Genomic DNA, 27,345 nt, shown 5'->3' with positions numbered 1-27,345 from the left:
TTGTCAATTAAAGTTGCTTATGGTAGCCTATCAGAGCTTGGTGCATAATGTCTTTTCTTCAGTAGCATTCTTCTCCACAGTTTGATGACATTTCTTCTTAAATCGACGTGCTTTGAATTCTTCTGTGATTTCAGAGGTTGACTTCCCTTTTGTTTCTGGGAGGAACAGGTAGATGAGAACTGCTGAAATGACCAGGACAGCAATAAAGATGAAGAAGCAAAAAGGACCAAGAAGCATCTGGAGATAAAAATAGAATGAGATGAATGATTTTCCTGACAACACTTGCTGCTATAGATTCTTGAAAATTGTTGATTTGTCATTGTGAAATGAGGAATATGTTGATTTTACAGAAGGAATATTTATTTATCTTTTCAATCTATTCTTGAAGCAGCAGATGATGTCTAACATTCAGGGAAGCATTTTACATAAATGGCCTCCATATGCCAGTAGCAATAAGGGATTCACAGCTTTAATCATCTACAAGGCATTTCATCCTACTCCCCATCCAGACCAGCCTAGAAAACCAGTTTAAATTGATAGAGTGAAAGAGAATATTTGAATCAAGTTACATACGACAGCAAAGGGAAAAATCATTCCAGTGAAAGTGAGGCCTAGCCAAATGATGATTCCACCAATTACAAAAGCGGAGGACCTTGTTGAGAGGGTGAAGATTTCATTCATGACAGATGTAATGGCTCCAGCTGAGGAAAAACAATAAAAAAGCAACAGAAACATTGTTGTAGTTAACCATTTTCTTCAAAGTGAGTGAACTGATGTCACTGGTCAAACACAGCCCCAGTGAGTAAAGCTACTATGAGATCATCTAAATTTGGGCAGCACAACCATCTTGATCTGAATTTCCCTATAGACTCCTCTTATGGTCCATGGAGAGAGATGGATTCCACGTAACATATAAAATATGGAAACAAATGGCCCTAATGGCCTATTTCTCTCCATTGCCAATAGGAGACACCTGAGTTCTTCTACGGTGGGAATTCTGTTAGGTTTCAAGACATTCATGGTCCTTATATACAGACCTTACAATAATAAAGACTGCCATTTGAATTTGGAAACTGTAATAACTAAAAGTAGTGTTTAGTCAGGGAACTTTCAGAGTAAATGTTGTCTTAGGTGAGTGAGGTCCTAATAAAGAGCCGTAAGTTCTGTTCTGACATTACCGATATAGGTGATTCAGAGTGACATTAAGAGAGGATGAGAAAAGACAGAGCAATGCTCAGAGACAGATTGTGCATGAAGTCAGGTATCATTCTTTAACAGAGTAGGATTTCACAGATGAGTTGAGAAAACTGATATTTTAGAAGAGGCTACCTCTGCCCTTAGGCAATGACAGAGATGGACCAGATGAGCCTCTATACAGTGGACAGTATTCACACCCTCCAAAACAAGTCTTAGTAAATTGATTAAGAAGGTTTTGGGGTTTTTTTTTTTTTTTTTTGCTTGAACCTGTAATCCAGTGAGAGGAAACAGGGTCCTGATTCATCAGGGTCTGAATCATTTCAAGTAATTTTAAAGAAATTGTTTCTTGGGTTATTGACTCATTAGAAATTGGGGCTTCTCAAATTTCAGTCCAAACTAAGCTATTGAATTTTGAAGATATATTCACACATCTAGTTCTACTTCCATATATCCATGGCCTGTGTTTATCCTTGTGGTCCAAGGTGTCCTGTTGTTGCTTTTATTATTGTACTCACCTGGTCCTACTCCATAGGCAATGATGAATAAGAAGATGAGAATAACACTGCAGTAACGCATCCAGAAGAACCGATCCTGGACAAATGCGAAAGGAGGGAAGAGAGTGAAATTTAATGTTATAGCTGTAGCATGGCTGATCAAAACACATAGGAGAAGCAGCATTTATGGAGAAGCCCATGACGCTGGGGTCTGTAGAAGAAGTTAACTAGAACTACTTATCTTTCTATACTGAATAAAGTGGAAGGCAAAAAGTAACCTGCAGTGTCATATCTACAGAGATAAGCTGAACTGCATCCTGGTCTGAAAAACAAGTAACAAATTCTAAGCTAATTATAGCATGGGGAAAACTGTTACTGATTTAACCTAATTGTCTTATTGAAAATAAACTTCAGAGAACTGTTTAAATCTCTTGCGAACCAGAAGATATCTGTGAAATAGAAAGAAGCTGAAAGTTTATGAACTGAGGCCAAGATTGCAATGCAGTACAAAACACTGGCACTGCTGAAGCCATGACGCAAGGTTCCTCACTGCTTTCCACTATCCTGACTGGAAGTAGCTGGAGAGCTGCACTGTGTAGCAGGGTCACTTGTATCAAGGATTGAAATTAGTGGTTGTTAGAAGGGTCAATACATACTGCTTCTGCTGCAGGAGGCATGAGAGAGCAAATAGGAAAGGTGACATCTAGGTTGCTCATCTAGGGATTTAAAGGACAGCAGAACAAGACACAGGTGAGATTTGGAGAGGGCAGGAAGGCAAAGAGCTGGAGGAAAGCTATGCCAGGCCAATGTTATTACAAAATATTTTTCACACACTGTTTGAAAGCCTGATTAAAAGAGATGAACTACAAGGCAGGACAAAATAATCCTTGAAGAGGGGCTATGATTTTGTATTCAGAAGATATTCTGACCTGCTATTTTGGAACTGAAAGCTAAGGCTGACTATCTGCCGTCCTGCACAACTTCTGATGCAGACCCACTCCTAGAGAGACATTTGCTTACACTCAGTAGAAGGCTTGTTTCAAGAAACACCAGTATCAGTGCCATCAGCAAATAACCACCCCATAATAGTATCCGGCGTCCAAAACGATCAATAATGGAGCTCTGAAGAGTAGAAAAAAATTGCATATCACTGGAAGCATGGCAAAATCCAGCTGTCAGCTGTCTAACAAAAAGCATTCTTCTTGAGTTCTTTTTACTTTAGAGAACACAAATCTTATTAGTACCAAATTTGTTATTTTGTTGAATTCCTTCTAGCCTCTCTAATGCAATACTTATAACTATGACAATTCATACAATAGCTGCCCAGCTTTGCAAGTACTTTTTCATAAACACTGTAATAAATGGAAGCATGTTAAGACTCCATTCAAATATATAGATATACACAAATATATGGAAATATGTATATGTTTATGTTTGAATGGCATTTCATTTATATCTGTATGAATAAGATGGATTTTTATAAGAAGTTATGGAAAATGAAGATAGGAAGAAAGATGTAAAAGGTGGGACAAAATTTGGAGCAGATGGTAACAACCACTTTACAGATTTATGCATTACCACAGAAAAAAGTATTTATTTCATAAGGAAAAGATTCCTTTTTTTTAAGGAAGAATAGACTCAACTCCCATGTATTTTAGTTCTTAAAGCCCCAGAAAGGTCTGACTTACACAGAAGATGATAGAGATGAGCTCAGAGATTGCAACTCCTAGAGATACATATGGGATTATGCTTTCCTGAAGGTCGGCTGTCTGAAAAATTTCTGAGGTGTAAAAGGTGATCTGGGAAATAAGAAACATTTTCAAAATCAAGCATAGTCAATATATGTGATATGTGCTTATCTAGCATCACTTAGAACCAGATTTGTCATCACTGCAAAAGCAACAGAACATTATTGGGGCTTAGTGGAAGTGACATACCTGCTTGAGATGTGAAAAATCAAAAGGTTAATAGAGATGAAGAAGAGTGTTTTGAAAATCTGGGGAGGGGAAAAAAAAAAAAAAAAGAAGGAGTTGAAAGGAGCGTACTGTCTGTTTTGGCAAAGAGGAAAAGGAAAGGGACAAGACAGGAAGTGAAGAAAAAGAAAAGCAGATCTCAGTCTTAGCAGACCATACATTGTCATACAAACAGCTGATTCTGTCACCCTTTTTCACCTGCTAAGCAGAAGCTGCTCATCTGCAAAGTCCCTGATGGGCTGGGCACCATTTCCCTGTGAGCAGAGCACAGAGGTGCGTCCTCTGCCCACATTGCTGGCAGCTGAAATGAACAAGCTCCAGCAGAGTGCACAGGATTAAGCAAGGTTTATGGAGAGAGACTCATAGGAAAGTGATAAAAATGACATCCAGGGGAATGACTAATAGCTTGGGCTGTATTGGGCTCAGCCACCTTTATGCAGAAACAATTGAAAGGAAATTACTTGATGGATAAAACTCCTTTATCAAGTGGAATGAAAATTGTATGGCAATAGCTGGCTGTCTACTACTGCAGAAGTCAAAGAAAGTGGACCTGGAAGTCTAGATAAATAGATCTCTGGGTTGTAGCAAGCCTTAGGGTATTTATAACCCTTTCTCCTACTGAGACTTTGGTAATACCACCAAGGGAATGTACGCAACAGTGCCTTTGTAGGAACTTGTACCAAGTTGGAACTCTTGTATTCCTGCCCGAGAAGTTCCCTTAAAGGTATGAAGAATACTGGTGATGATACCACAGATCTTCACAGGCAGTGGGTTTGTGTGAGGAGGAATAATGTAGATCCAGAGGAAAGTAAAAAGTTGGAGTTGTGGTGCTTCAGTTATCTAACAATAGATGTAAGCATGCAAATATGTTATACTCAACTGCACTCAGGCCACAGAGCTGTAGACTTAGCAAAAGTAGGAGCATGGTACTCAGCTGTGGGTACACAGATGGTTCTTTCAGCACTTCGAGGACATTCATGATTTTGGTGCCTTTTGTTACAGCCTTCTCCTTCATCATGTCATCAAATTCTGTGTGATAATTCCCTTCTCCCCAGAGCTGCTTCATGGCTACAGAAGAGACAGAATAAAGTATAATCCTCCATCATCTGTTCCGCTCAGTGTTCTGTGTTATTCAACTTCTAATGACATTAAGCATCTGCAGTTCAGTCCATGTTTTGATTCATCAGTCACTGAGCAAAGAACTAGAACATGGCTTACTGGAACATGCTGAGACGTCCCTGGAAAATGGCTTTCTATTTGCTGTAGTATTTAGGGTTAGTTCTTAAATATTTCTGATGACTCTAATTAGTTTGGAGGACTTTAATCATGTAGTTTCCAAGAAAACTGTAGTCAGCTAGTAGAAAACCTGATTCCCTCTATTGGCTTCACTTTTCCAAGAGTTATGGTTTAACAAACTAAGGATCTAAAGTTTTATTTTACCTTTCAAGCAACCAGCCTTGTCTCCTTTTTGCAGCAAAAGATAGGGAGGGGACTCAGGAAAGGACGGCAAAAAGAGCAGTTGAATCAATGCCACCAACCCAGAGAAGGACAATAGCACATTCCACATGTCTTCAGTTCCTAAAAGATCTCTATGAAAGCATGTTAGAGTATATTTATAGTACAGTACAATTACAGTCCATAACTAATTTGGTGTTTTCTAGATCCCAGACTAGCTAAAGAGACACAATATACATGTGGACCTTGAAAAGATAAATTGAAATAGAAGATGTTTAGGCTAGGGAAAGAAAAATAGTCTAATACTTCATTTCTACGGCAAGACTAAGTTGTTTTTTGTTTTGTTTTTTTTTGTTTTGTTTTGTTTTGTTTTGTTTTGTTTTGTTTTGTAATTTGAATATTGTCTAAAAATCAGTGGAGTTTGAATATCCCCAAAACAGCCCTCTGAACCAATACTGAGATTTTGCATGAAGTTACCAAGAAATTAGCAAAGATTTCAGATCTTGAAAGTTTACTAAGGGTGTTTACATGTAGTCTTTTCTTATTAATTTAGAGAGACCACACCACTGGAGATGGAGTTATCCTTTCTCAAGAGAAGGGCCTTTTTCTCCCCAGTAAATGACATGGAAACCTCAGTGACTGGTATGGGGTAGATGCATCCTTTCTGACAGCTGTAGTTAAGCAAAGTAAAACCCTACCCTTAGTGTATGCCTGTTTCTAGGATTGAGAGAACACCACTTCCCTGCCATACAGAAGACAAATAAATAGAGAATAGGATGAGAATGAGTAGCACCAGTACCGTAATCCAAGAATTCTTGCAACAGCTTTCCCTAGTGCAAGGAACACTGAAGAGGTCACATTTACAAATCCACGCAACTTCTTAGGTGAGATCTCTCCAGCATACTGAACATGAGCATTTATATGTATTCCTAAAGTGAAGAAGATGCAAGAGAACTAAAGCTACAGAAAGCAAGAGAGAGGGTCCCTTTTCCTTTCACCTTCACTAAAGGTAGCTCTCTCCTCTCTTTTCTGAACTCTTTGCTATATATCTTCCACAATAATACACTGAAAATGTACCTTTTACTTTAAGGAAGATGTTTAGCTAATCCATCAGATCTCTCTCTCAACAAGACCTCTTGAAGGCAGAGGACAGCTCATCTTACCTTTTCCCAATCTGTTCCTTGTTCCACTGGGGTTACTGTGCATGCCCAGGTACTCCCAGCAGGAAGATTTCTGTATCCACCCCAAAGAAGCCACATTAACATGGAGTAGTGGGGAGTCCTACCAGCACCGATGCCCTCAAGGAAGCGCCCAATCAGGATCATCTCAAAAGACTTGGCTCTCCTACTGAAGCCAGTATGCAGCGTGGCTATTATTAGGACCACATCGTTAAACAGCAGACATTTCTTCCTGCAACAGCAAATGTCACATGGGTGTGATCCACATGTGACTTTTTCATCTTTGTCTAATGTCTGTCTGTTCACTAGATTGACAGACCAAGCTATGGCCATGTTTAAATCTATTGCTTATAGGACAACTGTATCCGATTACAAAAAGGCATGATGTCTTTGCAGGGGAGTGGAAAGGGAGAAGCTAGATTCCTCTTTTCCATGCTAAAATTGTGTGAGTATACCATAAGGCTGAAGGAAATTGCTGCAGGATAAAGACTTATTTTAAATTCTTTTCTGTGGGTGAGGCTCCCATCTCAAACACTGCATGTGTTCCCAGAACAAGGCAAAATCAGCTTTGCTGAGAACTTTCTTCACTGCCCACATCAAGCTAGAGAGTTCTGGCTTTGTCCTTTATGGCCACCCTTAAAGAGTGAGTTCTGAATGTGGCCTGGGGAACTTCTGTTTATCTTAGCTGAAACTGGTTATTCTTACAGAGGAATGAACCTGCACCATTTTTTAAAGTCTGTGATCAATTAAAAAAAAAACAAACAACCCAACAATGCAAAAAAAGTGCTTTTGCCTACAGAATATCTATCCCCTTCTGCACTACTTCAGTGTTGTTGGGCCTAATAGAGAAATTTCAGAGATTTATTTGTTACTGAAATTTCAGCAAAAATACAGGAATTGTATGGCACCAAAAGCTGTAACAAGGGAATCAGAAATTGTTGCATATTTTTGTCTTTTTGGTGTACCTAGGTGTAATTATACATGCTGAGTAGAGTAAATTCTGCACCAAAAGGAGGCAGCAAGAACTCTGACATTCAATATATTAGGTGAATAATATTTAATTACATCCCTTGTTGCATCCCTGATTAGCAAGCTGTTGGGAAATATACTTACTTTCCATATTTTGCAGTTAGGTACCCACTACACAGACACCCTATCATTCCACCTACACAGTACATAGACACAATGAAGGACCACAATAATGTGAGTGTCTCCTGATGCAGCACAGAACCATATCGCTCCAGCCAAGTTTCGTTGATAAACTTCTGAATGTACTGGGACAGAAAAAGAGAATTTTCATTCCACTGTGGCACTGATCACAATAGTTCTTCATAATGTTTACAACTTAAAAAAAATAGATGAATAATCATTACTAAAAGCATGACTATGGGACACTTGTTTGCAAGTGACGATTGATATTTCCTCTCTTCAAAAATTAATTATACTCTCTAGTGTGTTGAATCCTGGCTCTCCTATACCAAAATATTGGGACCTTTTATTGCTTCTAGTGAAGTGCAAATGTTCTTGTTGCAGGTAGCGGATCTAAAGAGAAAAGGGCTGAACTGAATTTTGAGACCAAATCAGCTAGTTTTTAATCTTTTTTCTCCATGGCATAATATTTAAGGTGGGTGTTTCAATATGTTGTTTCCACATAATTCTTGTCCTTTGACAGTGGACAATACGGCATTGGAAGGATCTGGTTAAAAACTTGCATAGCAACACCTAACATTTTTTAGAGCATCTTCAAGGTATAAGGCCTAGTCACATGAACAGCAGTTACAGATGTGATTTTATTAATGCTTTGCTTACCACAGAAGTATAATTGATCACAGACAGTTGAAAACCAGATAGGTGAGTTCCACCAATTCCTAGCACCATAATCATTAGCAGTAGCTTCCGGTATTGAACCTGCCAAAGATGATGAAACACATCCTAAGTTCCTGATACCAGCATGGCTTTCAGACCATGAGATAATTTATGAGATCTTATATCTTCATATTTCTATGATTAAGTAGCCTCTAAAATGAAAAAACCCATTTTGAATTTTTCAATAATCAAGCAAAATGCTGTGAAATTGTTAAGATGCAAATCTGCAAGTTCCTTTAAGTTCTTCTCCAGGTTATTAGCAGCTTGGAAAGATGCAGTCTCTAATTCTGTTAGTTCTGTTAACCACAGGGGAAAAAAATCATAAAAGCCTTGTTCAGATAGTTTGTGTTTGCTTTTGTGCTAGTAAGAAGCTACAGCTTTCTTGAATCCTCTTTTTACTTCAGTTTTGTCTCCTAAGAGACATTGTTCACCAGTTGCCAGAGATCAATCAAGTCTGTCCTCTAAAAACTTTTTTTTACATTTCACTTTTATTATCCCCATAGAAAACTGCATTTTTAGAGTCCCTACTTGAATGAGTCCTATGTGAAATGCTGTGCTTCCATGACGTACACTGGCTTTTAGGGCACCCTTCACAAACACATATGTTTTCAGGCATTTAGGCAGGTCACACTCTAAAGAGATGAGTATTCTCAAGTATCCTTTAGAGTGTAGGGCAGTATACTGGGAGGGTTTTTCTGTTTTGTGTTTTTCATTGCTACTGTTTTCTCTATCTTCCTCAAAATGCCTATTCTTTCCTGGTTTCCCAGGTCCTCTTTTAAACCTTTCACTCTTTTGTATTTCTAATACATTTTCTGGAGATGCTGTGTAGTCAGTCTTATTGCTGAATCAGTGTTGTCCCAGGCATGTGCTCTGTTGCTCATTTTTGTTACAAGAAAGACTGATTGCCTCTGCTATAATCTTTAAAGATCATGCTGCTGTTAGTGACAGGAGATAGAAGACAAGAAGTTGGATACTTACCAGGTCTGAGAGGAAACCAGCCATTTCCCCTTGAAAATCTGCCTGCTCTGAGAGCCCTTGTCAAGTCTGTCAGATGCGAGTTATGTTTTCTACACTTACATTATAAGAAGCTGAAATCATAGCACAGAAGTTAAATTCTAACTATATGGATTTTAGTGAATTGTGTGCTCCTCCAACACTGGCCAGGGCCTCTTCTTGCTGGTTTAATTATTCTAAGACCCAGATATGCCAGGCTGATTACAACATTGGTAAATGTTTATCCATGTATTGGGAGCACTCCCCCCTACTTGCACTGGTAAAACAACTGTGCGTTCCTGTTGTGTGAGGCATCAGGCAGTGCTGCCACCTTTCCTTCAGGGGAGGAGAGCCCCTCTTCACCACTCTGACAAGCAGTTTAGGCAGAGTGTGTTTTCCCCCTCTCCAGTCTGCTAGAGATAAGCCACTTGGTATTGTAATTGAGCTGTAACGCCTCTGCTTGCATGCTATAAGATTTTCAATCGCTTGAAGTAATTTGAACACTTCCCTGTTGCAGAACATGAAGTAACTGAATATTGGCATATTGGGCCCATGCTAACACCCAGTTCTTTATAGAGGGTCACACTGTTTCCAGAACTACTCAGAAGCCTCACTCAGACCTCTCTCTAGCAGTGGAGATGGCCTACTGTGTGCCAAAGTGGGATGCTCATTCTGTTCTGGCTTGAGAATTGATTTTAAGAAGTACTTTTCACCTTAAAAAAAATATTTTGAATCAACTAAAATCTTGAATATTTACAGAGTGTAAGTTAATTCTTGCTTCCTTCAGACTTCTATGTATTACATGCAACCTTTTGGTACTACACTGAATATAACATGCTTGGCTCTATACTACAAAGATTTAACTGTCTATAGTTAGTGCCGAAAGTGGAGGCGGGAGGGTGGGATTACAATTCTGAAGTCAGCTTTGCTCAGGAGCAGGATGGAAGCACTGACATTCCTTCTACAGTTTGCTTTCTATGTTGCAGTGACTGACAGCCCCACGCTGTCCCCTGGGCCGTGTGCCCCGCAGCACGGGCAGGCTGGCTGAGTCACGCCTTGACCTTTCTCCTGGTGGATGTTCCAGTAACACTCTCTCTCCAAACCCTCTGCCTAGGGTGCCTTGTTGCACATCAGTACGGTGAAATAATTCAGGATGAATTATTCTTTCCACTCATTCTATTTTCATCATTCCTGAAATCTTCATCACCTCCACATCAGCTATGGTTGTATGTTTCACTACTTCCCCTCTCAGCACAGACTCCTCAAATGTTACCACTTCCTATTCTAAAACACCCCAGAATCTACCTTTCTCTTCAATTATTACTTAAAAAATCCCTGTCTTTATTCAGGTTTTCTCTTGCTTCTCACAAATTCCTCTTCTCAATCTCCAGTCACTTCAATACCGGCCCCTGCCCTCCCTGCAGCCAACGATTTTGCTGTCACAGAGAAGACTGCAGCCAGATTGTACAGCTGTCCCCTGTCCTCTCTTAGCACCACCACCCACTTTATCTTCTAGGATCAGACCAGAACTATGTCCAGCAGGGCATCCCAGAAGTGTCAATCACAAATAGCAGTTTTAGGCAAAAGCATAAGAACAGAGCAACTGTGCAGTGATACTTTCCCCACGTGTTTTCCAGGCCCCAGTGATGCGCAGCCCTGGGACTTTGTTGGTCAGGGTAGCGTCTTTATATTTACTCCTTCCACACATTTACTGAGATCCTCTTTGAACTCTTGTAAATCTTTGTTGTTCTCAACTCCTGTGGCAGAAAGGTTTAGGGAGATGCTTGAACAATCAGTGTTACTTCTTGCTTTCTGTCAGGACACACTAAAAGCTACTTTTGAAATTATTATCCCTCTCTTTTGCTGTTTCATTTTATCTTTACTTTCCTTTTAACTTCTACTGTTTCCTGTATCAAATATGAATGTCTCTGTTTCCAGACCTTTTACTGCTGTACTGTCCCTTGCAAGTTCATTTTTATTTTTCTTTTCCCTCTCAGAGGTGTTCTGCCAGACTAACAGCAAACCATTTTGCTAGACTCAGACAGAAGGGTTCAGGCACCTTAGAGTGGGGCTATGGGCAGGGAGCAGATGAGCCTGAATGAACTAGAGGGGAAAGGGGAGGGGATTTGCTCTTTGAGCTGAGGATGGGAAACGTGGCTGCTGGAAGGAAGAACACACATAGCGGTTTTGGGTCTTCCTGGAGGGTTTTTTAAACAGTCTGTCTGTGGCCAGATTTTAACATCTGGTTGATCAAACAGTCCCTGCAGAGTCCTGTTCCTCTTCCTCCCGTTGTCTGTATTTCTCTCAGAATACTCATACTGCTGTCTTGTTTCTCTCTGGCCTCACACTTTTGTTCAGTGCTGTAATATGGAAAAAGCAAGACTTAAATGCCTAGTATAATTTTTATTTCTTTTCCTAAAGAAGAGGACAGGACAAGTCTTTCCACCTATGATTTGAACACTACAAGAAACATGCTTATTCCAGACCCAGTACTTACCTCACCCATTACCCTCGGCTTGGAGGGATTTTGTTTTCAAAGATGCCATGTGTTGCACTTGTGTGATCCTGGAAATCAAATAGATAGACTGCAGATTCACAAGTACTTCTTTAACCTTTATTCCCAATCCACGCTAGTTTATGGCAGTGTTAATGATTTACCACGTTTTCCCTCTGGCAGACAGTATTTACTAGTAGTAGGGAAGAAGGGAAGAAGTCAGGCATGCTGGACAAGATCACGTTGTAGGAAGACATGTATAAGGAAATGAGATTTCAGTGTCCTGTAAGACACTAAAAATTTCCTCACTGGGAACCAGTAAGCTTGAGAAAGACCAGACCAAATAAAGACTTTTAAAATAATTAAGGTCTTACCTAGTCCTTTTTTTTCAAAATACTTTACATGTTTCTTCATTTTTTTCCTGCATTTTTGATCAGAAGAAGGAATGTATGTTGGTTCTTACTGTGGTATTGTGCAATCCATGATCTCTGACCTTGAAACTATAGACTTTGTCTAGCATTTTTTGTAATATGATGATTATCAAAAGAAGGATAGCTATGTTATGGAAGTGCACTGCTCTTGGCACTGCTACAAATATTGTTAGAGGACAGCATGAAGAGAAAATAGCAGGAGCCTTAGGGCTGTGAAGGAAACTGCGGCTCAATATTCAGGTCCTTTTGCAAATTTTATTGTGCAGCATCTGCAATACTCAGTAGATCTAATTTCCAGAACAAGACAGACACGATATTCCTTGACCCCAAGAACACACACCCAGAAGATGGGCTCTCCTCTGTCTCTGACTCTTCAGTCTATGAAAGCCAAATCCAGGCATGATCAGTAGGATGTATTTTCCTAGTCACTGCTTTGTTATTTCCTTATCAATAAACTGCAAAGCATGAAGAGCAAGACTGTGTCACATCATATAGCAACGAATACAAAAAGTGAAGCCTTTTTTACCATGTTTTGTAACAAAAATGTGGAGTATTCAGAGACCTGGAGAGGGAAGCAAACACTCAGACATACCGATCGGGTTCTCCGGGAGAGGCACCACTGTTTTTTGTCTCATCAGTACCAGTTGCTCATGGGAATTCAATCCCACTGAAACCCAGAGTTCCTCCTCTCTGACATGAAATAACTCCAGGCTGAAGACATGCTACATAGTCATTGCTAATGAAGGACAACCTGTCCACTGTGGATTAGCCCATTCATGATTTCCTGCAGCTCTGCTTTCTTTGCTCGTGCTTTCTTTCAGTGCTGACATATCCCTGTTTGTCCCAATAGAAGAATCTCCAAAATCTAGGCAATGTACCTGATTATCATGCAAGAGGTTTGGCTTGAGGTGATAGGTTATGCTGGGATGCTTCTCTAGCATAGTGTCTCCTTTACACCAGGACCTTGTACCTCCTTTACACCTTTTTTTTTTTTTCAGACATAGCAATGACTTCCCCTCACACCCCTAACAGCAAAAAAAAAAAAAGAGAAAAATTATGAAGACCATGCTGGAAGTCACAGAAGTGTGGTCATAAGTTCCTCAAGAAAGTCCTGGCTCCCCCTATACCATGTACTTGCTCTCAAGTCTAATTGTAAGAGGAGGAAATACTGAGTACCATTTCTGTCTACTGATAGTCAAGGCACTCTTCTTCCACTGGATTAAAGAGCTAAACACTTCTTTTCATCTGGACTGAAGATCCTTCTCTGGGAATGCTCAGCAGCACTGACTTGTTAATAGGAGCAGATAATTTCAATGAGAAAGCTCTGTGTTTTTCTCTCTGTTTCACAAGTGTGCTGTACCTCTGAACCTTCCACACTCACTTCCTCCAATAACTGTGGGGCCCTGGTTTTGGTAAGAAAAATAGCATAGCCTGTGTTTTCAGTTTACACAGCTGCTAACTTGCAGGGACTGTCAAATATCTTATTTCTTTATACACTGTTTCATTTTTTTCTGCAGAGGATTTAATTCAGCTCATATTTCAGCAGATGGAGAGAACCACCAAGTTCATCCTGCACTCTGCACTGCAGGTGATTATTTTTAAAATACACATTCATGCTGTTTGTGGAGCAATGGATTCTCTCTTGCTTAGTGAGGCTTCTCGGCACTACAGGAATAAAAGAGCAAAATATGGAGTGGAGAGTTTGTTGTTAAAATCTAGTAACAGTCATTACTGAGCAGTTATTCTGCTGTAGGGCTGTTTGTCTCTTCTTTTCACGGTAGTTCAGGCGGTTGAACTCCTCCATGACCTGCAGCATGGTCTTTCCTTTGGTCTCTGGCATCATCAGGAAGACAAAGATAGCCATGGACAGACAGTATGTCAGGAAAATGATGAAACAGAAACTACCAAGACCTTCCTATAGGAAAAGAAAGAGACAAAATGTGTTCATATAAATTGATCTAGATTTCTTTCTCTTATGATATGGAGGTTTTGGGTTTGTATTTACTAAAATATTGGTCAGAGACTCAGCTGATGTAAATTATATTTGCTGCCACCTGGGGAATGGCACCAAGTGGCAAGATGAACTATTTCTCCTTTCCTGTTTTAAGGAGGAAATTTGTATGATCAGCAGAGACTGAATTTCATTGCTTGACAATTCACAAAGTGCTGAGCTTCTGTTACTCTTCCTTTCTGCTCCTTCCTTCTCAGTCAGTGTTAGACTGGGGAAGGTACGTAGTGTGTTCGCTCCGTCCCTCCTTGCACAGTCCAAAGCTGCAAAGGCTTTAGTTTCCCGCTACTTACTAGTGCTGGATGAGCTCTCTGGGAGTGCCCATTTTTCACATTAACCCCAAAGGGGATGCACGTACATGACAGGGGAGAGAAAGAAAGGAGCCCCTCATGACATTCAAATGACATCTGACAGTGTTGGTGCCCCTGTCACTGCTTCTCTGTTTACCAGTGTCACACTAACTGTGTGTAGAGTTAGCAGCATTTTGTGGTTTTGCTAGTCTTTCACTAGACATCTGGATAAAAAGAGGCGATCAGAACTGCAGTAAGTTTGGGCTCTGTCCTTTGCATGAAGGACTGAAAAAGGGAAGTATGCTCTGGGTTCAAGAAGGGTCTAAACTCTGAACTGAAACAAGACACCCTACTTTGCTTACCACAATGAAAGGGAACAAAAGTCCAAGGATGAAGAGTTGGATCCAGTTTGAAGCACCATTAAACACATAAGCAGCTGGTCTGTATGACTGAATAAATATTTCTGTGGGCAGGGGGCATAATACTCCAGCTGAAAAAAATGTTGGAGAAAAAAGGAACTTTAGAAATTTTGCAAGATGCTTCTGTAACTCACACTTCATACTGCTACATAAGTTAATGGTTTTAACTGACCTGGAAGTGTCTGAGATGCTGCTTGGATCTTCAGGAGGAAGGCATGTAGGAACGCAATATGAAATGAAGTTTTACATCCTACCACAGTACGGAGGGGAACATCTACCCCTGTGCTGAATCAGGAATAGGGATCCACACTAACTGTGGAACAGCTATGCCTGGGATGTCTCCTAAAGGCTGTAGTGAGGAAGGAATGAGTATATGAAACCATTCAAGTAGAAAATACCAACCTGGCCCAATGCCAAAGCTCATGATGAAAATAAAGATGAGTGCAACAGAGCAGTATGGTACCCAGGAAAAGGAATCCTATGGTAGGAAATGAAAAACAAATAAAATCAGAAATTAAAATTTTATTTATCCAGCTCCATTAGAAACATTCATCACTGCTAAGTATGTCAATGCTAAACATACATCTGTTTCCTCTACTTCCAGAAACTTCACAAAGAGATAGTCTTGGCAGTGATCATGGTCATATAAAACTATTGGCTTTAAACTGCACATACATGGATGGGAATGGGTCTCTGTTAGTATGATGGTTAGCCCCCAGAATACTTCTACTCCTACTAAAAAGTGATTTGCAGGGAGGGAAATATTAATAATATCTGTCATGCAATAAAATATGAAGACAAGACACAGCTGTAATGCGTAAGTGGGGTCTTACCTGTAGTGAAAGTGTGACTGTGAGGAGCCCTAAAGCCAAGGCCATAACAGTGTAGCTTCTCCACAGCAATGTCTTCCTCCCTGCACGCTCAATTAGGAAACCCTGCAACCAGGAGGACATGCTGTCAGCTCCGAAGGACAGCCCTCAAAGGCAGGCACTGGTGAACTGCTCCAGTAGCTGCCTTCACCAGGCAGGCAGGGGAACTCTGAAGGGTCGGGGACTCTCTGCAGGTGTCTGGGGGGACTGTGCAGGACCAGGAGCTGCAGGGACGAGCGGAAGGTGGGGAGGTGCAGGGCTGCAGGGAGCATTGCCTGGGCAGAGGAGGCCTGAGGTGGCACTCTGCAGGCAAAGGGTAGCCAGTGAGGATAACCAAGTGGAAATGCCTGCACTGCTAATTTCCATGAATCCTATGGCCATGAGCCCTACTAACAAGTGGACACGGGGACTGTCATCTGCCCTTCCTACAGCAGGGAACTGGGACTCCCAAGTCTGGCTCAGGCTGGGTTGTGAATTTGAGGGAAAGACTATTGTCCTCCCATAAACTGACTATAAATGCCCATGTTTGCAGTGTGTGTGGAGATGATTTTGTGTGATCAGTGCAAAGTACTATGGTTGATTTGTTGCAGAAGTTTGATTCCTGATGCTCCATTTACAATAGTTCTAAAGATTGAAATGAACCACACATTACAGCAGAATGAAATTCAGCTGAAGAGCCACTTACACACACAACTGTGGTGAGGATCTCGGTGATCCCAACTCCCAGGGAGACATAGTGGGTTTGAGCAGGGGAGATTCCAGCCTTTATAAAGACATTATATGCATAAAAGTAAACCTGGAAAGAATAGAAATGTGTGAAGGCTGTACCTACATGGTCATGTTTACACTAGCTTCTGTCTTTTTTCACAGAAAATAACTAATCAAGCCTTAATAAAAGAGAAAATGCTCTTGATTTCAGTAACTAGTCCTCAATGTTTGCATGAGGCTTGTTTGTGCAGAAGAGCTTTTATTAGCAGCTCTGTATTGAACATAGTAACAAATATAGTATTTTTCTTATTTTTTGCTTGTTTTTTGCACTGCGTTTGTCTAATGTTACAGGTTATAATTCTGACACCTTTCACATGTTTTAGTGTCTCATGTTCATTGGATGAGGAGCATACAGAAATGTAGACAGTACATATTAAGCAAATGGTTTAAATTATCTCTCTACATCATCTTTAAGCCTTTAGAGTGATTTTGATAGTCACTGGTTTTCCAGATATTAGTCTTTAAAGCATAAGAAATTCCACTATTAATATGCTCAATTTCTACTGGTCCTTCTTAGTATAGTTACTGCTGCACTAGTGGGGGCAGAAGGGGGTCTTATGAATCTTTAAGCCTTTCTGAATTTGCAAAATTAATCTGGATTTTGAAACTTTTATGCTTTTACTATGAGCTCATTTTATACAATAACTATTCCAATACTCAATACTATCTACTGAAACATAGTTAGAGATATTTCCAGAGAAAAGTTATCTTAGAGAGTATATATCAATAGCTGTCACATATAATACTGGGATGTTATAATTGTCTATAATCTGAGAAAGTGCAAAATTAAAGTATTTAGAAACAAACCAAATGACATAAGAGTATAGAAATGCACTGTCGGTGTACATTACAAAGCTGACTCTGTATTGAAACAGCTGAACAATTTTGGGCAGTGCATTATGGAGATCAGAGACCCAAAGGAGGTTATGCTGTTCTTTACTCATTCTTTATTTGAGATTTTATTTTATCCCCTTCCATTCTCTTATCATCCATAGAGATGGCTGGTAAACCACAGAGATGCCTTCAGATGACACTTGTTAAAATACAGTTCTTGACTTATCTCAGGTCCCAAACTTCCATGGGAAAATATTATAATAAGCAGTAACAACAGATTCTCTCCTCACAGCCACTGTTAGAGTCAGCATTTTACTACTTGTTGCAGAGCTTACTTTCTGCTAAGAAACTGTAAGCAATCTAGGAAGCAGAAGGAAGTAGCAGACATACCACATTGGCACCAATTAACTGCATGCATGAGGAGACAAGGATGAGAGTGATGAGCTGCCAACGGACAGCTTTGTCACGAAAAAGATCACAAACGCTCTTAGCCTTCTCACCACAGATGGCTTCTCGCTCTGCCATCATGTCATCTATGTCAGCTGTATGGTCACCATCTCCCCAGAGCTGCTTCACAGCTGGAAGGAGAGGAAGATAGAAGATGACTCCTGATCCAGGCTCACCAGCACAGACATGTTTTTAGAGGATTACTTCCTTTTTTGCAGAGTGTCTTATTTGAGCTTCAGGCTCTTTGCTTATGTGAAGTTCCTAGAGATCTGGCTTCAAGTTACACACAGATCTGGTTCATTGCTATCTATTTTTGCCCATAAATCTTAATCATGACCCCACCTTTGGCCAATAGCTGCTTACAGCGTTTTAATGTAAATCACAACGAAATTCTTACAATCCTTCCCCAAATACCCTCCTGCTAAAGGTGCAGTTCTAGTGCACACACCAAAACACAGACAAGGAAAAATGTCTCCTACATTAAAAAATAAGCCTACATCCAAAGAGTTCTCTCTTTTGATAGATAAAAACCCACAATGGCTGTTTCTCTCTTTATGTTAGTAGTTGCTGTTAGAGTTACTGAGGAACTGGAATGCTTACAGATACAGCATGACAGTAAAGAGCATCTCTTTCTTACACAAAACCAGAATGTACTGTATCCACACCCTGACTGTTCAGGGCAGAATATGTATTGATGGAAATACAAGCTCTGTGTGATCATGTCCCTCGGAGGATCCTGGCAGACAACAGGGGAAATACTAGTGCCAAGAGAGCACTGATATCAAAACAGAAGAGGCTGTCTTTCATTAAAGCTGAAGGTGGTTTCAGAGCCAGAAGACCAAGAGTCTTTTTTCCCAACTGTACCTCTCTTTTAGGCTCATGTGGGGCATTACCGTGTTTTCCACTTTTTGCTAAAATAAATGCTTTGTGGCCCATTTCCTCACCTTTGATGCACCCCTCCTTGTCCTTTTTGTCAATTAGCAGGTAGCGGGGAGAGTCTGGGAAGAAGGGGAGGGTGAGAAGCTGAATGAGGGCAGGAAGTGCGTTGGCTGCCATGAGAATAGGCCAGAGAGCATCTACTCCGAGAACTTCTCTGAAACAAAAGCAGCAGAGTGAGAGGAGCTGAGCAACCATGTGTGCCATCCATGTGATCACACGCAGGCACAGGGTGGTCCCTTGACACAGCTGCGTGTGTCCGGGCAGCTCTCACCCAGCAGTCTCCAGCATTTCTCAGCCCAGAAAAATGAAAACATCAATGGGAGGTGGAAGGGGAGAGCTGAGTGCTGTTGCCTCCAGCACATGAATTACACCATGTTGCCACTTGTTGCTCCATGGTGAGTGCAGCAAGGCTAACTGCATCCTCCTACTACAGCTGAGGGCCCACAAGGACAGTGTCCTGGCACAGGCACTGAAAAGAGAACCTGCGGTGGCTGATCCCTCTGCTTCTGATCCAAAGTGTCTCAAGTTACAATTCAGACAGGCTCCACAGGTTATCAGCCTGGTACTGACTGCCCCAAAAAGCAGCTTCTGGGTTTTCTGCAGCTTTGAGAATACTGTGGCCAGAATGATGCGTGCCCTGGGAAAGGACAGACCATCTTTGGCACAGGACAGGCAGAAGGAGTCTGTTCTGGGGGGAATGTATCCACCACAGATTTCTGGTTTTGTGTGTGTGTGTGTGTGTGTGTTCAATGAATGGGTGTGCCAGTTTGTGTGTATTTTCAAGAAAGTTTGGATGGATCTGATATTCCCTAGTCCTTCTTAAAAAAATAAAAAGTAAAGGTCAGTTCTTACAAAAGATGGATTTCTTTCAAATCCACTGAAATCTGTTAAAGGTTTTTATGATCTGTATTTTGGTCTATCTTTGCTAGGAAGCAACATCATCCTTCAGGATTAAATATTTTGTACGATTTCTGTTTCTCATTCACTTAAGTCAGGAATTTGGGTTGAGCTAATTCAGTCTGTCTGCTTAAACTATCCTGAAAGCATGTCTAAAAATAGCTGTTGACTTACCTATCCATAGGCTTGCACTGACATATGCATATATTTTAATAACAGAATAAATTAAATAGGTCTCCGACCCCCTTACCTGAGACCCAGAGCAAATCCTACAAACTTTCCAACGGCAGTGGCAGTAGAAGCTGTTATGGCAATCAGCCCACGGAGCTTCTGTGGGGCACATTCCCCAGCATACATGAGATGGATATTCAGACCTAAGCCTGCAGTGACAAATGACTGTTAGGGCAATTCAAACTCTAATAGATCTGGTGTTTTGGAGGGGACCATTATGTGCAAAGTATATAGTTAGGCTCTGAGATACCTTTTCAACTGTGCTGAGTATGTGTCTGCCTGACATGAAGCATGTTCCCAGTACCATGGCCTTATGTCTTTGCTAAACATTTCACTAAGCAAGCATGTTCCCCTGGGAAATCTGTTCTTCAGCTTGCTGACCTTTTCTTGCAATGTTTCCTACAGCCACCTGTACAGGGTAGCTGTTGCTCCCTTTAATCTCGGATTATCTATTTCAGTGTCTACTCTGGATGCTATGTGCCTTATTTTGCACTTGAAACCAGTGAGTTCACAAATGTTATATATTCCATTTCTTCAGTGGATTAATTAATATTTATCCTCTCTTAAATTTTTTTGCTGGTTAGCATTATTTTTATCCAAATGCTCAAGGATTGAAAATACTGACAGAACATAACCTCCTGAGGCATCTGGAAATTAGAATTTCCCAGCCTGAAAACGATTCCTTTGTCTCCAATTTAAAAGGCAGTATCAGCCACAACAAACAACAACAGAAACAACAGATGTCAGCTTTCTAGCGAGTGAGCATGCTCCCCTGAAATGTTGCATGTTTGAGCTTTTTCACAAGTTGGCAGTATTTTTTATATGTATGGAATGTAAAGATATAAGAGTGAGAAAGGGAGATGTCACTCATGATTAATTTAATGATATTTTTGTTTTCTTATTTAGTTAAAAATGCATTCAGCTATGAAGCACTCTGTAGAGTTTAGTAAAATCTGTGACCTGTATACTCAGTCTGGTAAATCCTTGTGACCTTCAGTCACTGCTCTCCCAACTATTTAATACCGTAATTAGGAATGCTAATTTACCTCCACACACTCCAGAAAACAATCTGCCAGCGATGACCATCTCAAAGGATCCACACAGCCGGCTGAATCCCATCAGAGCTGCACTCAGCAGAGCGGGGATATTGGCAAACAGCATGGCCTTCTTCCTGGAATTAATTCAAATTAATGTGAGCCTAAATATTGTACATGTGTCATTCACAGCCTGGCAGAACTGGAATGAATTGTACTATGGTTAAAGACTCTGTGATAGCTTCTGAGATCAGCTGCAGTGAATTAATTGGGAAATGGGAATGGTAAAACTTTGTCATAAGCTAGTTGAAGCTTTTGATGCCACTAGTGGAACCAATATCTACACTGAAGAACAAGCTTTGTGAGTGGTTGTCTGTGAAATTCACTTTAAAATGCATGGCAATCCTCATGTGATTTCTCTGGACTGGATATGCTTTGTAATTTATAAGGAAAAGGGTATGATTTTCTTTGTGATCCTTGGCAGATATTGCCATTCCGTTTCTTCCCTGAACTGATCCTTCATCTGAAGCAGCTCTGGGCTGCTCACAGTGCTGCTTCACAAGCACTGTTTCTCCCAATACACAGTCACTTATTTTTGCAGTTGTGGGTGTAAACAGAAAGACTAATGTAATCATTATTCCTTACCTTCCAAATTTAACGGACAAATATCCTGCAGACAAGGACCCCAGAAGCCCACCGATGCTGTAAATGGACACAACAAAGGACCACATCAAAGTAATCATTTCTTCCCTGGGAGAAGAGCCATATCTCTTTAGCCAGGTCTCGTGGATGAAACTCTTGATGAACTTTAAAAGAAAACCAGAAACCAATGGACTCAGTCAACATGATTTTGCATAATTGCACCTCTTTTTTACTTCTTGCCTACTTATCTGTCTTTTTGATACATTTGTATCAACACCTTGGTTGAAATCTTAGCCCCAGTGAAATCAAAAGGAATTTTACCACTAACACCCCTGGAGTTAATGTTTTAGCGACAAGGTGCAATGAATAAATCAATGAATAAATATATCAATATTAAATATCAACCATGAGTGCCACTGAGTGGCAGACTGGTCTTCTGTTCACGTGCCAAAATCTGATTGTTTTGCTACCCGATCTCCCCCACCATTTCCACTTGTCTGTCTGTCTCTCTAGTCCACCTGCTGCATCCTGTCTGATGCCTTGGGTGAAATCCCAGTTTGACTTTGACCAAATTCAGTGAGATCAGGGTTTGTCCCTTGGTGTGGCCTATTGTGGGATCTCTCTGACCTCCTGTTCATAATCTCCATAGCACCCTCATTCTTGATGAGGGTTCCCAGTGTGATAATAGCATGAGCTCAATGTCCTTGGCAACATTCAGGATGACAAACACCTCCCTCAATTTTCCTTTTCCAGCTGCAGGTCTCAGTGATGACCTTGACTCTACAGCTACAGCCCTTCCCTGTCCTATTTCTCCTTACAATCACTTAGATCTAGTGTGAGTGGCCAAGCATGAGGTACAAAGGACACCCTGAGTATTAGAAAGAAGAGAATGTCCTGTGTGCCGTCCAACTCAATAATGGGAAAATGTATGATTTTATACGTATTGCTCATCCTCCCCTTTCCCATTTCTGTCACACCAGACAGAAGTCAAAACCCCAGGAAACACAAGAGCAATAGCAGCTAATCTTAGAACCAAGAAACCACAGTAAATCTGGTTTTGAGAGCAGAAGTGAAAAAGTTAGTGATTGCACATAGAGGCAGGAGTGCATGAGAACACTGAAATTCATGCAGGTAGCTCAATTTTTTGAGGTGTCCATGCTTACCTCAGCAGGAGAATTGATAATGGAGACCTGCAACCCATACTGGAAAGCTCCACCAATGCCCAGGACAAAAGCCAGGAGGAAGAGATTGTAGCTCATTTTCTGGCAGGAAATAAAAACAGCAAAACAATTCTGGTGTAACTATTTAGACGTGCCACCAACTGTCCTGTTTTACCTCCAGGAACAGCTTGAGCAATGCCATGCACCTGCCTCCTCTGAGACCAAGGAGCCAGTGCAGGCTGCAATAAAAGACCACAGCTACTAAAGCACAGGACAGTGAAAAAATTGAGGAGAGACAAAGCTCGTAGCTGTCTCCCAGATCCCAGTTACACACTTCAGTGCTTCTGCTTTCAGATTTGGCTGTCTTAATCTGCACTAACATAGGGTAACTAGTTGCAGGACCATGGTGCAATGTGCAAGCATTATGTACATGATTTCCATCTATTTGTCCTTCTTCCTCCTCCTCCTCCTTTCCCACTTGTTAGCTCACCTAAATGAATATTCTGCTCACTGAATTCACTGAGGCTAGATAAACATTTGGGGATTGAAAGGCATTCCTGGTTTCATAGTTTATCCACCCTTTCTTAGAACTATATCTGATAGGAGTCTTAAAAATACCCCCACAATATGGTGCTGCAATACATGCATACCCCAACCCTCCTACTCCCACTGCTCTCTGTTACTCAGTGTATGAGTGATATTCTGTCCAGCAATGATGGCATGATGCTGCACTTCCATCTCTAGAACAGATCATATTCAAAGGCAATGCTGAACAATGACTGCTAAACATCTACAAGCTGATTTCTAATCAGATGAATGCCATTGCTTGAATGGACATCAAATGTATCCATGTTCAACATCATTGGCCTCAAAGGAGTCAGCTCTGAATAAATCTGGTATTTGGTACATTCCTATGTTAAATGACAACTATCTCCTGTTTGCCAAAGCACTAGGAAGAAATGAGATTCACAGTTTCTACTACTAGACATCCCTACTATCCTTTGTTCTACAAAAAAATTACACACATCAACATGAAGCTCCCCATCAGCAAGAAAATCAGTTAGATCTATTCTAAGTGCAAATTTTATATTGCACTTGCTGCAAACTTCTTAGTCTCATCCCCATTCTGTACTATAACACCACTGCTTGATTTTTCTGTTGTACCTCTTCGATGACTTTTCCAGTCCGACAAATTCAGGAGATTTCTTTAACTTAATAATCATCATAAAATTCTTTTAAAAAACATTTTTCTTTTGTCTTTTCTGGGTATCTGTTCTTATACTTCCTTAACTGGAAAGGTTTGGTTTCCATCTTTTAGTGTTTACATCTTTCAGGTATTTTGTTGTTCGTAAGTCTTCTATTGTGCAGGACTTCTTCAGTCTTCCAGCTCTCCACCATCTATCAAATTATGTAGGGGTTTTTTATTGCTGTGCTCTGAACTCCTTTGGTTTGTCTTCCCCTGTCATGTATCAGACATTAAATATAAATGTGCTCTTAAATTCAGTTTTCTTTGCTTTTAAAAAATAATTCCTTTCAAGATATTTGATATCTTTCAGATATGACCTCATACTATTATTTTAACCACATCTAATTCAGATTTACTTTTCTTTCTGTACTTAATTTATGCAACAGGTCTTTTAGAATAGCAGAAATGAAAAAAATATGCACTGCAAAATTCTATTTGGGGGAAAAAAAAAGATAAACATATACCGACTTGCATGCAAAGGTAGTCATCTCCACTTGCAGACTAGGTTTTTCCTGACGCTTTCTTTGGTTACTTTGGAAAAAGTCACTCTATATATAGAGAAAGAGGAGTCTGAGATAATATTTTGACACGTCATTTCATTCTTTCTCAGTGTTTACACTCCCTTTGGTTTGTCATTATGTTGGTTACTGATGAAACTCCAGATAATTTTGGCAAGCTGTGTGTTCATGCTGGTTCACTAGGGACAAGAAGCTCCAGCAGCAGCTGACAGACAGTATGAGCTGCAGATGAGTAAAGGACAATAAGAAAGGCACTGATGGAAGCCAAAGTCCAGGGACTGGTGCAAACTAGAGTGGACTGGCTTGGACTCCTCAAGTCATAGGTTGGGTAATCAGTTAACACATTCAAAGGCAAAGTTCCTGACTGCTACTCTGAGCCTCAGTCCAGCAAAGCCTTCTGAAGCCTGACTTGACCAAGCCTGACTAAGCCTATGCATTCTTGATGGGATCAGCTGACACTTTAATAGTAATGGTCACTGCCTGAAAGTTCAAGTCTGTGTCCCTATGGTAGATGCTAGGAAAGTTGAATGTCAGTTTTAAATCCCGACTGTAAAATAAATAAATTACATCTTTACTTTTATCCATAATTCTCAAAGGGTCTCTTTGAGCAGTCATGAAGACTGTTCTGTTAAAAGGCTTTTACAAGCTATTCAAACAGCTTAGGGGGAAATTCCTTCTGGTGAGTGGCTGCACCTGGCAGTTCCCCAGGCTAGGATGCTTGGTCTCTGGTGTCTGGAAGAATCCCAGCCCCAGCTGGGTTGGAGGTGAGAGGTGGCTCGTGCAGAGGAGCACTGTCTTGAGGACAGCAGCAGTAGCTATTTTTCTCTGGTGATGATGGTTATTAATCAATCCAACAGTGCATGGTGATTTGATTTGTAAACAATAATATGAATTATAAGTCTCTGAGGATCACTTTTCAAGATGTATTTTTGCCTAACACTTCACGTGATAAGAAAATTGACCTAAGCAAGTGTAATATATTTTTTTTTCAGTTGAAGGTGTTTTAATTCAGTAACAATTTACCAACTTGTTAAATGCTTCAATTAAAATATAACTAATTAGACCAATTAAAATGTAACTACTGTTTGTCTTTGCTTAATCAGTCTAAAGACACCTGATTTCAGTCCATAGTCAGAAAAAATGCTGGAAGTTGGAATTAGTGTTCTCTGACACATGTGCTCACAGGACTGTCTCAGGAAGTCAAGTAAATGTGGATCATTTCTGAACAGGCATGTATCATGCTGTCAGGTGCAGACGGCCTCCATCCTTCCAGGGCTCTGGGGAAAGGCACAATACTGACTCATGGGAATAGCCACAGAGGTGGCCAAGGTGAGGAGCTCTGGACATTGGAGGACTGCTACCAGTTTTAACCGATTCTTCTCTAACCTGTACGTCCCAGTGTGCCAGGCCTCTCCCTCTGCCTAGGCAGCCTCTTCAGTCCATCCCCTGCTGCCTAGCCTGCATCTTCTCTACTGCCTTGCCTTCTTTGCTTCACTTCTGTCTCCCATCCTTTCTTAGATCCTCACCAAAGGAATGACAGAATATTTTGATACCATCATGATGCTACCAGCACTTTTTCTTCGACTGTGTGTTTTGTTCTTTCCATCTGCCCCTCACTGCACTCTCCAAACTGTAGAAATGAAAAGTATCTCTGCAGTTCCCAGCTCCATGGCGTCCTGCTCAATTGTCTTGTCTCACAATGCTGACTGTTTAAAAATCTCAGCATTGTCCCAGAGCAGAGATATATGCTCTTGCCCATGTCTGTATATGAATGACTTCTGAAATAGCAGCAACCACAAATGAACAAAAGTTTAGATTTATTTTTCCTATTTTATAAACCATAGGTAGTGAAAGATAGTTGTTGCACAGACTCCTCTTCTGAGAAATAGATATGCTGCTCCACTCATGCCCAGCATGACAGTAATACATTCCAGAAAACTTTACAGTCTTGTCATTCAAAAATGCCATATTTGTGAAAAAATATAGTTTAAAAATATACTGAAACTTTAACCGCTTATCTTTAAAATGTCTTTGTTCTGATTTGCTGCAACCATTAGCAGTGCTGTGACTTTCATTCAAGGCCAAAAGAAAAGAGATGGCTTGATTGTGATTTTGAGAAGAAACTGGAAGAAACTTCACCAGTCAACCCAGTGCCTTTGAAAGGCAATATTAAATGAGTGTTGCCTTGTTCTGTACCAGGTTAGCTAAAAGGAATCAGTATCACATCTGGGTCTTTTCCAATATGCTCTGTGGAGACAAGAACATGCTGCAGACAATGTTCTACTGTGATCTAAATCTCCACATGCAAAATAAGCTCCTGCCGTAACAGCTCCTCACCACACTCTAACCTCAGCAGAGTGCAGGTGTAAAACCCTACAAGATGCACCTGCAGTGTCCATGACAGCAGTGCAAATTGGACTAGAGAATTACTTGGAAGACAACAAACAAGCCATGAAGAAAACCTGTCCCAAAACAATGCCCAAAAGTCACTTGTATAATAAGCCACTTAGCAAGTACTAGAAGCTTTCTTCCTAATCTATCACATTTTTATAGCTGAAAATAATTAACTGGTCACTACTGCTCAACAAGTAGGGATCTTTTTGAAATCACTTAATAACAGAAACAACGGGAGCACCAAGACAAGGTACTGAGAATTTCATCTGGTGGCTGAAAACAGAACTTAATCGTATTAATTTCTGTGTTAGAGAGCCTAGATTCAGGGGCAAGGAAAGTCAGGCTTCTGAGATGGAAGTTACTGTTTGGGTGGAGGAGAAATATCGAAAAAAATCAGAAGAAATTTGCTAAAGCATTGCATGGTGTTGTTTGATCATACAAGGTATCATTCTGTCACACTCTAATATGGATCCTAAAATATGTATGTGTTAGCACTAAAATCTGAAAACAGATTATTAAATTTTTGTTGGGAATAATCAGTTCAAGTATCTTTTCAAGGTGAACCTAA

The 27,345-nt window shown here is 40.5% G+C and overlaps 2 protein-coding genes across 2 annotated transcripts; both read right to left on the bottom strand.

Annotated features, from left to right (window-relative positions):
• On the bottom strand, nt 1–9,221 carry LOC104367659 (solute carrier family 2, facilitated glucose transporter member 11). Its single transcript, XM_009974820.2, has 12 exons — nt 9,142–9,221; nt 8,107–8,205; nt 7,411–7,571; nt 6,405–6,529; nt 5,919–6,048; nt 5,105–5,253; nt 4,545–4,732; nt 3,380–3,490; nt 2,712–2,813; nt 1,713–1,788; nt 574–701; nt 1–237 (listed from the first exon to the last, which is right to left on the bottom strand). The coding sequence occupies exons 1-12, from the start codon at nt 9,163–9,165 to the stop codon at nt 31–33; spliced, it is 1,500 nt and encodes a 499-aa protein (XP_009973122.2). The 5' UTR covers nt 9,166–9,221; the 3' UTR covers nt 1–30.
• Nucleotides 9,222–13,587: 4,366 nt separating this feature from the next.
• On the bottom strand, nt 13,588–24,362 carry LOC104367660 (solute carrier family 2, facilitated glucose transporter member 11). The gene is made up of 12 exons (XM_009974822.2): nt 24,334–24,362; nt 22,623–22,721; nt 21,463–21,623; nt 20,830–20,954; nt 19,803–19,932; nt 18,661–18,809; nt 17,660–17,847; nt 16,353–16,463; nt 15,632–15,733; nt 15,201–15,276; nt 14,742–14,869; nt 13,588–13,996 (listed from the first exon to the last, which is right to left on the bottom strand). The coding sequence occupies exons 1-12, from the start codon at nt 24,337–24,339 to the stop codon at nt 13,790–13,792; spliced, it is 1,482 nt and encodes a 493-aa protein (XP_009973124.2). The 5' UTR covers nt 24,340–24,362; the 3' UTR covers nt 13,588–13,789.
• Between the last annotated feature and the right edge of the window lie 2,983 nt (nt 24,363–27,345).

This window comes from Tyto alba, unplaced genomic scaffold, assembly GCF_018691265.1.
Source record: "Tyto alba isolate M040663 unplaced genomic scaffold, T.alba_DEE_v4.0 Super-Scaffold_44, whole genome shotgun sequence".
NCBI classification, from domain to species: Eukaryota; Metazoa; Chordata; class Aves; order Strigiformes; family Tytonidae; genus Tyto; species Tyto alba.
The sequence above is the reverse complement of the archived record's forward strand: the minus strand, read 5'-3'. Positions and strand labels throughout refer to the sequence as shown.